Genomic DNA, 14,285 nt, shown 5'->3' with positions numbered 1-14,285 from the left:
ATATTTAATTCAGAATGGTATTTTGACACATATTTCAGGTTTAACTAACATTACGTCTCAGTGATTTGGATATTGTACAACGCCATATTGCGATTTCAGTGAAATTGTGATGAAATTTTCCACCCTAGCAGGTATACACAACCAGGAGTAGTTCTAGTGTCTAGGTAATCCAAATAAGTACTGTGATCAAATCTGATTCAAAGACAAATGGCCTTTAACTGTTATTTACCTTCTGATAAGAAGACGTCACGGCTTATCTATCTGTTTGTTTACTTCACTGGTCACAGATGTGCACCACACATTTCCATTAAGCATTTCGATGCTCCATATTACAGTTTAAACAACCTCAGACAGGCTTAACTTGACCCTTTAATTGAAGCTATGATGGAGAGAATGTAAACCTTTGCTTCCCTGCTGTGGCAAATTCAACATCATCCAGGCAATTTGTGTAAAAACATGGTGTGACGGATCGAATTTATGTCTGCTGTCACAAGGTGATGTAGAGGGAGTGACTCGATGACTCACCTCATTAAAGATTTTATTGGATAAAAAATTTGATTGGGCCAATGGGACATGCAAAGCGAAAGCTCCTTATGAACTCCTTTTTCTGTTCATTTCACAGCTGTTAGTATTTGATTCGGATTTCTGCGTGTGCGTGTGTGCACTGGGCATAATATTGCTTTGCAAAGTGTGAAATGGGAAATTTGTGAATATCTTATGGCAATGTGCCTCTGTCTGATCAGTGTTGTTCTCCTGTCTTGGTCAATGTGACACTGTAGAATCAGAGTGGAGTGTTTTACACAAGACTTGGATGTTAATTTAAGTCCATCAGCCAAGACATCGGTGTCAGAGGGCCCTGTCATTCAACATTTTGCCTCATTCTTGTGCCACACTCTGGCACATACATTCAGTACAACATATGTGTGTTTGCACTATGCTGGGTTTCTCTGTGTGTGATTTTGTGTGTGATCCATTTGGCTCTCAGTCGGCCCACAGCCTGGCACTCCTCACTCTGTCTGTGTGTGTGTGGAGCTGCAAAGCCAGCCTTCTGTTTTCTCGCCTTAAGAGACCCCTTATGATCAGAGAGTTACACACACACACACACACACACACCAGCAGGTCCAACACAATGGCAGCAGGCGCCGGGCCGACACATGCGGTATCATGACCTGGGAAGTTTCCATGGTTGCCTCTACAGGAAGTGCATTACAGCTCCTGCCTGTCCTTGTGCACTGCCGGTGTGACTATTATCATGAATTTCTTAATAGCTATTTTTCTACTCTGTCTAAGATATAAAATACATCAATAATCTGAATATGCAGTTACATAAATGTTGATGCATACGAGTAATACAGATGCATCTCAATGAATTATAATATCATAGAAAAGTTTATTTATGTCAGTAATTCAATTCAAAGAGTGGAAATAACACATACAGGTCCATTACACACAGAATGAAACATTTTACATCTTAATTTATTTAATTTCTTCTAATTATAATGACTATGGCTTACATTTAATGAAGACCTAAAATTCAGTGCCTCAAAAAAAATGTATATTACAAAAGACCAATTTTAAAAAGTATATTTAATATGGAAATGTTGGCCTCTGAAAGTATGTCTATCTATATGCACTCAATACTTGGTTGGGGCTATTTGACTTGAACTACTGGAAATTGACTTTTCCATGATATTCTAATGTATTGAGATGCACCTGTATACTATGATACCCCCTTACAATTGTATCTTTCAAAACCATTTCCTTGGTCATCTTCTCACAGATTTTCTTTTTTGGCATCATCCTTAATTATGTGCAGTACATTAAATGTTTTATATCATATATTCAGTTACCAGAATGAGAAATGTAAGACGTGAACCTGACCTGTAAGAAAAATATGAGCCCTTTTATTCAGTTAAATACTGTAATATATCGCGTAATTTATTGTCAGGATGGCCTTTACCAAATTAAAAGAGACACTCTTTAGGGTAAACAGTGATAGTTGACATTTAGAGTACCCCAATTGGCAACTCCTCCCCAAAACCATGTTTATATTGGCCGTCTGTGCAAGCAGTTTATTACAATCCATGTGTATATTTGTTGTTAGAAGGCGACCTGTGGTGGCTGTTGCAATTTTATGGGAACAAAGAAGGAAGTCAAGTGAGGTTGTAAAAAGAGTGACAAAGTCTGCATTAGCAAGAGGTTGCAGTAGTTGAGTGGTTAAACAAATAAAAGACAGGCCTTTCACCCAGGATTTATTAGTTTATTATTATATGTTAAGTATGTAATAGTACCCAAACAATTATATTTTCCTGAACTAAACCAAGAAAGTCAGTTTCACAATGTCAGCAATGTGTTAAAAAAGCTGCAAACATTTCATAATAATAAACAGAATTATCATAGATGTCGTCTTGAGGGTCAAAAGCGAACAAACTTTTCTGTTGTTTTGGTATGATGACATGTTGCAGCTTCAGTTGTATAGATAGATCTAATTCAGTAGGATGAGATGTTGATTATTTGCAATTTAAATGTCTGATGACATCTGACTAATGACAAGTGACCAGTGTATTGCTGATGATTGAGTTTTTTCCCTTCAGCTATAAATCAGCTCAGTTCACTCTCTACTGTCCCACATGTGAAAATCGCCTTGCAGCAGCCAAAGACACTTGGCAAAGGCAAATCAAAGTAGACTCTTACAACAGCAAACACAACTAGGCCTGCAAGCAGGACTGAACGGGACCGAGCAGAGTGGAGCCGTCAGAGGAGGCCACGTCGGGCGTGGCGCTCTGGGCTCAGTCCTTATGCGTCCCAAATGGCGTGTCTGTGTAAAACATGTTTCTTCCTGTAGCCAGCGGGGGGCGCTATGACTGTGTATCAATAATGACATGTGGGTGTGGTCAGGGCTGGACCCTCATCAGGTGTGGGAAATTTGGGACAGATTGGACAAGGATATGGTCAAGTTATAGAGTCTGGTGTATTATGGCGAGATGCCATATTTTGCCGGCATGCCACGCCCACATATTCGAAGGTCAGTAAAGGTGTTGATAAGTTATGTTCCCAAAGGGCTTGTTATGGTATTGACCAACTTAGAAGTCAATGGGATTAAATTTGTAGGCGGAGTTTGGTAAAGTATGCAACGTGGTCATTTTATGAAAGGGGGCGTGGATTAAGCATAAGGGGCGGGGCTTTATGAAATATTGTTATTTAGAAGTGTTAAGGGCTGGACTCTGATGAAGCATGAGAAGTTTGGACCAGATGGGACAAAGTATGTAAAAGTTATAAGGATGTGTAGTTTTGTGGCAAGACGCCATATTTTGCTGCCATGCCACGCCCACATAGTGTGACCGGCAGTAAAGCTTTCAATAGCTTTTGATCCCAAAGGCCTTGTGATGCTACTGACCAAGTTTGAAGAGAATTGGGTGAAATCTGTAGGAGGAGTTTGTTAAAGTATGCGGCATGGAATTGGCCAAAAAGAATGAAAAGTGCGATATTCAATCCAAGATGGCCGACTTCCTGTTCGTTTTCGGGTATGGGTTTTGAGACTTTTTGGTGCGTCTTCCCATGATACATGTATGTACCAAATGTTGTGTCTCTAGGTGAAAAAATCCTATATTGTGAGGCTCTTTTGAAAATTTCAAGGGGGCGCTAGTGAGTCATTTTGCAAGGTCCATTCCCGCGAATACCAGAATACGTAAATTTCACGGGAGATTGACGTATATTCCCAAAATGGTGAGTTTTTGAATATGATAAAGGCTCCAAATAAGCGATTTACTTTTGGTATGAATAATAAGTAAGTGCTCGGTCCCTAATAAAACATCAATTAGGAAAAGCAACACGTAATAGTGGCGGCAATAAGTAAAAACAACTTGTTTATTGGTTCAAATTTATGTTGATATTCATTAGCCTTACGCACCTTGGCTTCATATTGATTGCTTTCCGACAAGACTCTCAGACCTACTGTATATCTTTACCATCTTCTCTGCAGCTGGATTGTAGGTTAATTAACTGAGCGACAGTGGCAGTGTGGCCTGCATACGAGAGCAACTTTAAAGAGACCATTAATGGATTGCTCAGCCATATCTAATTACAAGGTTGTGGCATTTGTGTTTATGGGAGAAACTGAATGGAGAGGTCACATTTCAACTCTTTGCTTCTCTGCATCAGCTTACACTGAGTGTAGACAGTTGTGCTTGGCTGAAGTTAATGTTTTTTGGTCGTCTACACTGTAGTTTGCCAGCAGAGGTTTCTGCTAGACTAACTGTAATACTGTAAGACTGTAATATTAAAGCAGGGAAAGCTCCAAACACACAGGGTTTTCTCATTATTGCAGAATATAATGGTGCTTTCTGGACTTTTACCCCCAAATTTAATCTGTGAAATACTGATATCTATTACCAGAAAGGATCTGTGACTTGTTAAAAATAAATGGTTTGACATTTAGGGCGATATGCTCATTCACTTTCTCATTGAGAGTAAAATGAAAAAGATTGTGGATAGCACTTTCATATCTGTCTGTTAAATCAAGCTGCAGCAAGTTGGCTTAGCTTAGCACAAAGACTGGAAACAGGGGAAACAACACAAGACTGACAGATGTGCAATTTTTGAAACTGATTCTGGGGGAAAATTGCCGATAAACAGAAATGGCGACCCATATAGTGAATTTTTAAGCTAGAATGAAAATAATATTTTTCTATTTCCATTTTTTTGTGGATTGTGCACTGATTTATACCACTTCTAAAACTCAAATGTACTCAAATAATACTAATCTTTAAAAAATACTCTTAAATATATAACATTATTAACAAATGGTTTTAATAACTAATAAAATACAAAGACAAAATAAAAAAGCTAATTGCTGACCAATAACTGACCAAAAAAATAAATATATTAAAATAAATTAAATACCAAACACCATTGCTAAATTACACTTAGCAATGCTTAGTGTACACATTTTATACACAATTTGATGCTTAGTAAGTGTCATATTGTGTATAAAATGTTTTCATATTGATACAAATAGATAGTGATATACCTTTGACAGGCCAATATTGACAAATAATAGAGGCTGATATATCAGTCAGGTAAAAAGAAAAAATCTGACCACTTATCTCTAGAGCTCAAATACTAGTTTAAAAAGGTTTTTTGGATTTGTGCAGTTTAAATGACGTAGCTGCTGCTCTGCTATCACACTGCTCACGCTACGCCTCCTGTGTAGACACGATGTCACACTCATATAAATTAAGAGGCCAGCTCTCACAAAGCAAGGGGTCGTTGTTGGGTGGAGACGGGTGGGGTTGAGGTGCAGAGGAGGCCAGGCTGGGTGTAGGGTGACGGTTTGCTGACGGGAGGAGAAATAAATGAGCTCTGAGATGAGAAGTTATTATCATTATTTTTACTATGAAGACACACTAGTTCAACTGTTACATTAAAAAAACAAGACCAAACAGACTGTATAACTGAAATGCATCTCTTGTGTAAATAGAAAATACAAAGAAAAATACAGAATAAAGCTTGTGCATAGGAGGAGTGTTTCCAACATTCAAAGCACCTACACATTTATCATCCCAGTGATAGGCAGATCTGGGTTATGCTGTCCAATGTGCATTAGCATTTGACTTGTTTCCATTTACATCCCCAACAACAGTGGAGCCATCCTTGTCTCACATGCAGCTCCCTCTCCGTTGCTGTTGTAGCTGACCACAACACACAGGCAGGCCTTTGAGCATTGCCTAATTATGAACACCACTGCTATTCATGGCAACCCCCTTGCTGCATTGCTGCCTGACTGGTCGAGGTTAGGATTTGACCACTGAGCAGAACACGCACTATTGAACTTTGATTACGTGCATGAATCTGCATCCTGTGTAACCTGCATCCAGTTTTGTGCACCATACCATGACCCCTTATTGCACAAACTGTTTCAGTCCTAGCTCCTTTTAACATGTCCTTATTCTGAAACGGTAAAATAGATTATTGACAAAACAATCGCAACCTTAGGCCAATTTACTAATTGTTTCAGAGCTTTTGACTCTACCACCTGTCTTAATATGCGATTAAAAAAAGTTAAATTTAGTCAACTGCAACCAAATAGATTATTTGTCAGAGAAGTCATCATATGACTAATTGATATGAGTGTTGAGTGTTTTCTGATTGGCCACAGTCACCTGGCTCTAGCTTCATAGTGTAAGTAAGCAAATATTTTATTATTTCACCAAATATTGAAGTATTCCTTTAACTAGATGTATCCTCTGCTTGTCAAACTCACAACTAAGCAGTGAAACTTTAGCTCTGCAAAATATAAAACCAACATAGTTACCATTGTCACTTGTCACTGTAGATACATATATACAGTACATACAGTACACTTGAGTTCACTTCACTTCACTCTAGAGCACGTCTTCAGCGCGCGCGCGCGCGAGCGCACACACACACACACACACACACACACACACACACACACACACACACACACACACACACACACACACACACACACACACACACACACACACACAGACTGAGGATATTGTCATTAAGAGGAATGGATGCATGTCTTTGTTGTTGTCACTATCAGTGTCACACTCTTCTCCCTCTCCTCTTGCTTTCACTCCATTATTTCTCACAGATCAGGTCCCAGCTTCCTGCAGCGTCTTTCTCTGTGTCCATTCATTAGGAGGCGTCCTCTCCTCCCACGTCTCTCTCCCTGCTGCTATGTCTTCCCTAGCTCGTTCTTCTCTCTCCTTGTGGCTCTCTGAGAGCAGGATTATTCTGTTTGTCTCCCTTCTCTCCCCCTACCCTATCCTCATTTTCTCCTGCTCCGCTTGCTGTGTGTTCAAAGCACAGAGGCCACCCCAGAGAGCTGGAGAGAAGTGCGCATGGGCTGGAGTAGAAAGGGGGAGGCAAGGAGGGAAGGCAAAAAAGAGCGGAGAAGAAAATAAGGACATATAGGCTCACCTGAATTTGAGATTGCAAGCCCCTACCTCCCCTCTGTCCCTCTTTCTTTCCCCTCAGTACCCTTTTCCACTCATAACAAATGTCACTGCAGTAGCTCCGTACAAAGCATGCAGTCTGCCACTTGGCTATTATTATGAGTTTCATTACAAAATGCCAAAATTTGCCCTTTTGCTGCATTTGTTCATCGTTCCTCAATAGCACCCGCTTCGGTTGTTGTGGTAATGTTAAATGAATCTCTCCAAAAAGTGCCGGTCAGTAACGTTTTTTTCCGGCTGTAAGCATCATGGCTGTGCTGGTGTGACAAAGCAGAGCAATGATGATGATCTACAGAGACATCTGAAGCACAGTGCATTTACGTCTTCAATTTGAAAGACGCATTAAGGGCAGATTCACTGTACTGTATATGTATTATGTATGGCTTAAAGTCACGGGAGTGTTTTTAGTAGCATAAAGAAATTGTGCACCATTTACAGCGATTAGTGGTGGATTATGTAAAAGTAAATGCACATTAGAAGCACCTCTCTTGTCCGTGGCATTGTCTGTTGGGGCTCTGGTGTAGCTAGATAATGGATATCCAGGCAGGAATGGGTTTGGAGTTGGGGGATGACATCTATGTTACTTAAGTTATATAACGCTAAATTGCCATTTCTGAGATTGCATTTCAACCAATGCGTTCTGCATCTTTTTGCTTCCCACATGAACAGTTTTCCTGCAGTCAGCCAAACCCTACTATAGTTAAAATATGATAGGTCAGTACTTCTTGGACTATATAAATGGATTACACATGGAAAACAGAATGCTTCCAACATCAAAATATGGTCCTCTAGCCTACAGCATAAAGCATAAATGCCTACTGCATTTATAATCAGAATCTGTTATAGGGTTAAGTATCTCCACAATTGTTAGATGAATTGTCATGATATATACAGACATTTGCAATCCCCAGTTGTTGATTTTGGTGATCCTCTGACTTCCTGCAGTGAGGTTTATATTTCCAGTTTTGAGTGAAAACTCAACAACTACTGAATAGATGGCCATGAAATTTGGTACACATGGTCTTTGTCAAGATGGGATGCATTGTAATGACTTCTGAGCCTGCAACCTTCCTTATGGCGCCATCATCAGGTCAAAATTTAAAATTTTTGTCTAGTTAATGACCAAATACCTGCAAAACTGATGACATTCCCATTAGCCTCAGCAGTTATGATAATGCTAATTAGCAAATGTATGCATATTTAGCATTGTCTTTAACATGTTAGCATGTTGGTTATAGCTCAGGGCAGCTAGCGTGGCTGTAGATTCTTGTTAAAAGATCGTGCTGCCAATATATGTTGGTGTGTTGAAGCATGTGAACCACCTGAGCTCGCCGCAACTTAATTTTGCAACACACTTAGGAAGTTCTTAGACAGCAAAAGACTGCATTGCTATACATTGTTAAAACAAACAAAAAAACAGAAGAAGAAGACAAAAAATGATAGCTGTATTGATAAATTAGGTGGACAGAGAAGTCAGAGAGAAAGAAAAATATTAAAAAAGAAGTGTGAAAGCAGGATGTTGACCACAGTGCATCTACATATTTAATGTGCCCCCTGGCTGTCAGTTTAGCCCCGGTATGAGCACTCAGTAGTTAGGGAGGAGAAAAGGAAAGGAGAGAAGGAAAAGAGTGAAGGGCGTGATAGAGATGCTGAAGGATAACAGTCATATTTTTCCACAGAAGACATTTTGACATGTCACATTAGGAGAAGCACAGCGGCAAATAACAAAACTAATGATGGCTGCTTGAGTTTCAGGGTCCTGTGCAAACCTGCTCGCTGTCACACTGTCATGGCGCACTGGGACACTTGAATAGAACCGAGCCATCATTAAGTTATTAATAACACCTGTGCTTTTACTATGACAAGTCTCACCTGTAACACCTCACCTGCTGTGAGGGTCCGTGTGTTACAAAGTTAATCAAAGTATAGCGAAGGTGTGCACACACTCGCACGCACGGGTATCCTCGAAAGATTCAGCCAACCAGTGATGACTGGAGCTGTAGAGTTTATCATGTGTCACTGTTTAAGGTCACACACAGAATAAGATCCCAAAAAAAACACACAAGACAAATACCAGCTGACAGGGTCACCCCTAAACAGCAGGCCAGCCCTGACATTTTTGTGTGTGTGTGTGTGTGTGTGTGTGTGTGACTGGAGATACTTCTTAACTCACTTGAACAGTCTGCTGCCATCTGCACTGTCCTCGTCTGCTGACCTTTTGTGTTCTTTGTTTTCTAAGTTTGCAAAACTACTGGAGATCAAAAAGACTTTTCTAGAGCTTTTCACTTTTTATTTGTCTTTTGTGGGGTAGGAAGTAATTTCTGCTGCCTCTGCAATAAGCTAGGAATTTAATTAAAACCCAAAATGAAATTTCAACCCTGTGTCCTTGAGCCTCTGGGAGCTTCTGTAGCTGTAAGGCAAGCTATCATTCTGTATTGCACCGGACACTCTGCACATCAAGATGCCCTTTTTTTTCACCTGTTCTACCATCAGCCTCCACCCTCACCTTAACATCTGTTTTCTGTCCTCCTCCTCAGACCCTGCTCCCAACTTCACGGCCCTAGCCGATCGGCCCTCCAGTCCAGCAGGACCATGATGCTCAGCAGCTCTGTGGAGGTGCCAAGCCCGGGCGGGATGAGTGGCCTTAGTGGGCTCAGTGCGGCGGCTCGGAACGTGGTGCGCTCCTCCAGCATCTCGGGGGCCATGTACAGCCTGGAGAAGAGTCCCAGCAGTGGGGGTCCGGACTCCACGTCGCTGGCTGGCAACAAGAAGCGGCGCTCCAGTCTGGGCGCCAAGATGGTGGCCATTGTGGGGTTGTCTCAGTGGAGCAAGAGCACACAGCAGCTCAACCAGCAAGGTCAGTTCATAGCTTGTCTATTCTTCTAATTCTCATCTTTTGTTTTCATCTCTCATTTTCTTTTGCTCTTCTCTGCCTCTCTTAAAATATGGGGATATCTATCCTTTCAGATTTAAATCCAAATAAAGATTGAATTCTGAATAGGTAAGACATTTAATCGCTCTTCTGCCTTGGCTTTCAGAAACATGCTTTTAAAATTATTAAACTCTTTCCTGCTGCAGTTAAATTGTTAAGCGGATGCCAACACTGGTCTAACGGTCTAACAGAGGAGTGATTGTTTCAGTGTATGCACAATAATATTAGCATAATCCACCACAAAGCTTACTTGATGCACTGCCTCAGTTATAATACCTGTAATATCTAATTCAACAAGCTCTCACTGGCTCTACCTTTTGTAGTATTATCAATGTAATGAGTCTTTTTTAAAAGGCTTACGGCACTATTGTGTGTTGAACTCAGCCAGCATGTATGGTGGCTGTATGGCAGTGATAGAGGCGATGTGCTTGCCTATGTGTCCTGTGGGGTATAATTACAGATACCGTGCAGCTGCAACAAAAGTGTTCCCGCTTTGAGCCTCAACAGCGAACACAAACCCAGTCACTCCTGCTGGGAAATGGGAAAACATGTCACACACCGAGGCTTGGTAAAGGTTGAGAGGCGGGGCCGCGGGGGGTGCAACTCGTTTAAATGCTGCTAAATTCTTTCTTCATTCTTCTGTTGATAACAAGCAAGTTCTCTTCATCTCGGTACATCCTATCAGCACATTATGTTTCTTCTTCCAGTACACTGAACTGTAACCTTTTCGAGAACGCTGTCTGCATGTGTTTCTCTGCTCGTCTGCTGGCTTTGTGGTTGTACAGTTTGTTCTATGAGAACGTTCAGTCGCATTTCAACATCTGACGGTTGTTGCTTTGAGTCGCAGACGGGGTACCGTTTTAAATTTTAATTAGTTCCTCTAGCGAAATGGTACTTTTTGCATTTCCTTAGTTTGAGACATATATAGAAAATGTAATAACTCATTACTTGTTCCTGTACCTTTTAAGCAAAAATGCCCCAAATTCACTGGGTCTAACCTTTCTAATGTGAATATTTGCATTTTTTTTGTCTTCTGTGAAATTAAAGTGAATATCTTTGGGCTTTGGGTTCAGGTCAGAAAAGTCAAGGAATTAAAAGGAGTTTGAATAATGATTAAGTGAGACAATAACTCGCATATTAATCAATAATGGAGCACTACATTACACACAACAAAAATCTCAATGGTGACACGTTTCAGTGCCATTAGTTGTTTCAGTTTTAGTTCTAAAGTTTTTTAAAATAAAATTTCTAAAATAAATTCTAAAGAATTTATATAAAGTATAACTATAATTCTAAGCTTAAACTACCAAGTTTTCAAAGAGACTGTCACTCTTCATTTAACAAATATTTAACCATCCCACACACCCAGGGAACTACCTGTTCTCCACCCTCCCCTCTGGGAAAAGGCTGCGGGTGCTCAGGACCACGAAGACCCGCCACCGCCTCAGCTTCTTCCCCTCAGCCATCAGGCTGATCAATGCGGCTGGTCCTCTACCCCCACCCCTACCCCCACTGAATGTCATCTGAGTGTCATTGACCATTGAACTAGGACTGATGCCCACCCCATTGCACTTTATTATTATTATTATTATTATTACTACTACCTCGATCATTACATATGCACTATCTGTCTGTTGTGTCATCACTGTCTTTGTCTAGCTGCACTATATGTTATTTAAAAACACACACACTGAAACTACTGAAACAAATTCCAATATGTTTTTTTTACATAAATGGCAATAAAAGTACCTTGAACCTTGAACCTTGAACCATCCACGTTTTTATGCATATTTTCAATTTGTGCATAAAAACAAACCTGAGCGGAAAAAGCTAAAGTATTGCAAAGTTTTTAAGCTTTGATGAGTGGAGAAATTTGGAGTATGGCTAATAACAAAATGTGAAAGATGACTGATGTAACCTGCCTCACATTAATACTTTTTTTAAATACATTTTTATTAGCCTTGTTTCCATTAAAGTCAGGTGAATTTTGAAGCAAAATTTTGGAATGTCGCATGAAAGAAAATGCTAATAGGGACATTTCCATCAACTGGTTCAGAGCAAATAAACAAAGCTGCATAAACATACTTTGGTCAGAACATAGCAGTGTAATGTTTTGCTGTAGTCTCTGGACACCCATGAGGGAAAATGGAGTGAAGTCTTCAAGAAATGGATTCAATTGGGCAACTTATAATTGTTGTTTCATGTCAGATCGTCTTAACTAAAACAACTTAACTTAAAAACACCTCAAGTGAGCCTAAAAACTTTTTGCAATTGGAAACACAACTACTGTTGCACCCTTTTTTTCTGCAATGGTATAATGGTTTTCTGACTGCAGAATTAGCACCACTTATTGCGTAATTGCAAAATGATAGTGGATGGAAACAAGCATTCATTGGTGTCATCTTTTGGGCAGTAAGCACAGGAACGCACACAGTCATTTCACATGAACACGCAATCACCTCAATCCTGTATCATTACCTGTTTTTGGCTCCCATCAGTGTGAAATGGCTGTTGCTCCAATACTGAACACAGAGACAAAGAGCTCAGTGCACTGAGGCACAGCTGACACTTGTCTGACGCAGGGAGAGCTGTCGATATTTTCACCACAGGGGCTTTCATGTCTCTGTGTTCGTGGTGATGAGGAGAGCACAATGGTGGGGAAAGTGTGGATGAGGAGGCTAGGAGGGGCTGAGGATGTAGAGAAGAGGAAGGGGAGAAGAGGGGTGTGTCTAAAATTAGATGTTCTCAACTGCCAGAGGAACACATCGCGCCTGGAACAAAATCACAGTATCATGCACTGCTCCTTTCTCCTCCATCTATACTGCACACATCGTATAGTGGCAGCATTTTCAGTTCCTGCATTATGGGATATTTGGGAAAAAAGAGAGCATTGGATTGAGTATTGGCAGAGACTGAATTTAGGTATCATATTGTAGAAGAAAAAGTTGTTTGATTGTTTGACCCCCCAAAATAACCCTTCAACTGATTTAGGTGTAAATTAAATCACAATCCAGGTATTTCACTTCTATACTTTTATGTAACATCCACCAACAACAACAAGGTTATGTCACTGTTCTACTAAAATTCAGCTGTTTCCTCACAACTTGACAGTGCTGAGCCTGGAAATCTGTTCGTGGAGACAAACAAGACTGTTTGCTCAATGACCCGGTGAGGCCGAAATGGGCTTCCTAATCTGTTGTTTTCCCTGCCTCATAATTCATTCCAGCTAGAGGCGAAAAAGGGCTCATAATAAGCTGGATGACCCACACAAACAAACAAACAGACAGAAGGTCACACAAGCCCTGTTCAGAACTGTTATTAACATGCATCTCGGGTGACACGATCACAAGTGGACCGCTCAAAGAACTGGTGTGAATGCATCAAGGACACATTGAAATCACTCAGAACACATTCTGAGAAGTTCTTAGAAGTTTGTATGTGATGTGTCCTGGGCCACATTGTTGGAGCGCCTTTACATACTCATTCTTTGGCTTTGTCCATGACAGCTGAAATTTTAGAGAACCACCTAGTAATACTTTTTTAAATATGTCAAACATCTTTGGCTATTTGTTGGTTTGCTTGCAACATGGCAAGGAGCTTTTCCACTATGGGCTATTTTTGTAATTCTAAACATATTTTTAAAGTAGGCCAATTCTCGTGACAGAAACAACTGAGAGCCACTGTTGGTGACGTGTCGGTGTTTTAGTTTCAGTGCTCAGCTGCCTGTCTGCACCACCAATAGACCATAATCTGATTTTTTAGGTTTAAATCTACACAAAATAGTAGCATATTACTATTGCAACATCACATTTAGTCTTTGCAAACAGAAATTACATGTTTTCATTTGTAAGAAGTCACATCCATTCACAAGTGGTCACTAAAGACAAATGGAGATTCATTTTCATTAGAGATGGTCCGATCAGGTTTTTTGGGACTGATACCGATCACCGATCACCTAAAGCCTCACCGATCAGAACCGATCGATCACGTGGGACGATATTAATATTTATGTTTTACTCTTGTTTTCCCCCCCATCAATTAATCCACTCATGCACAGGCCTATAGTCTTTCATTTATGTTAACCTTGTAATCATTTATTTACTAGATACTACTAGATTACCTAGATTGACCTTTATGTATTGCATAGCAGTAACTTTAATATTCCTTCATAGCAGCAGTGGCACTGTGGAAAACAATATGCCAAAATGGCCTCTATAGGGCAGTCAAGAACAGGCAAGAGCTTAATGTTGAAAGTTCAGTCATTTATTGATACTATCCATTTAAATGGCTGTATTGTTGCATATATTGTATAAAATAAAATTCAAATAAAAATTGAGCCTATTTTACAGGCTAAGCAAACCCAAAAT

General features: G+C 40.2%; 1 protein-coding gene across 4 annotated transcripts in view; it reads left to right on the top strand.

Moving 5' to 3' along the window:
* rims3 (regulating synaptic membrane exocytosis 3) overlaps positions 1–14,285 on the top strand; it is a 40,748-nt gene that overhangs the window by 6,217 nt on the left and 20,246 nt on the right. For 3 of the 4 annotated variants that reach the window (XM_059349508.1, XM_059349510.1, XM_059349512.1), the window contains one exon: positions 9,524–9,843. In XM_059349508.1, coding sequence (XP_059205491.1) covers positions 9,579–9,843 — 265 coding nt within the window. In that variant the 5' untranslated portion in view covers positions 9,524–9,578. Of the gene's footprint in view, positions 1–7,268; positions 9,844–14,285 lie in introns of those variants that run through there. The other variant, XM_059349511.1, reaches the window with a different exon arrangement.

Source organism: Centropristis striata, chromosome 14 (genome assembly GCF_030273125.1).
Source record: "Centropristis striata isolate RG_2023a ecotype Rhode Island chromosome 14, C.striata_1.0, whole genome shotgun sequence".
NCBI classification, from domain to species: Eukaryota; Metazoa; Chordata; class Actinopteri; order Perciformes; family Serranidae; genus Centropristis; species Centropristis striata.
This window is presented reverse-complemented; position numbering and strand designations above follow the sequence as displayed.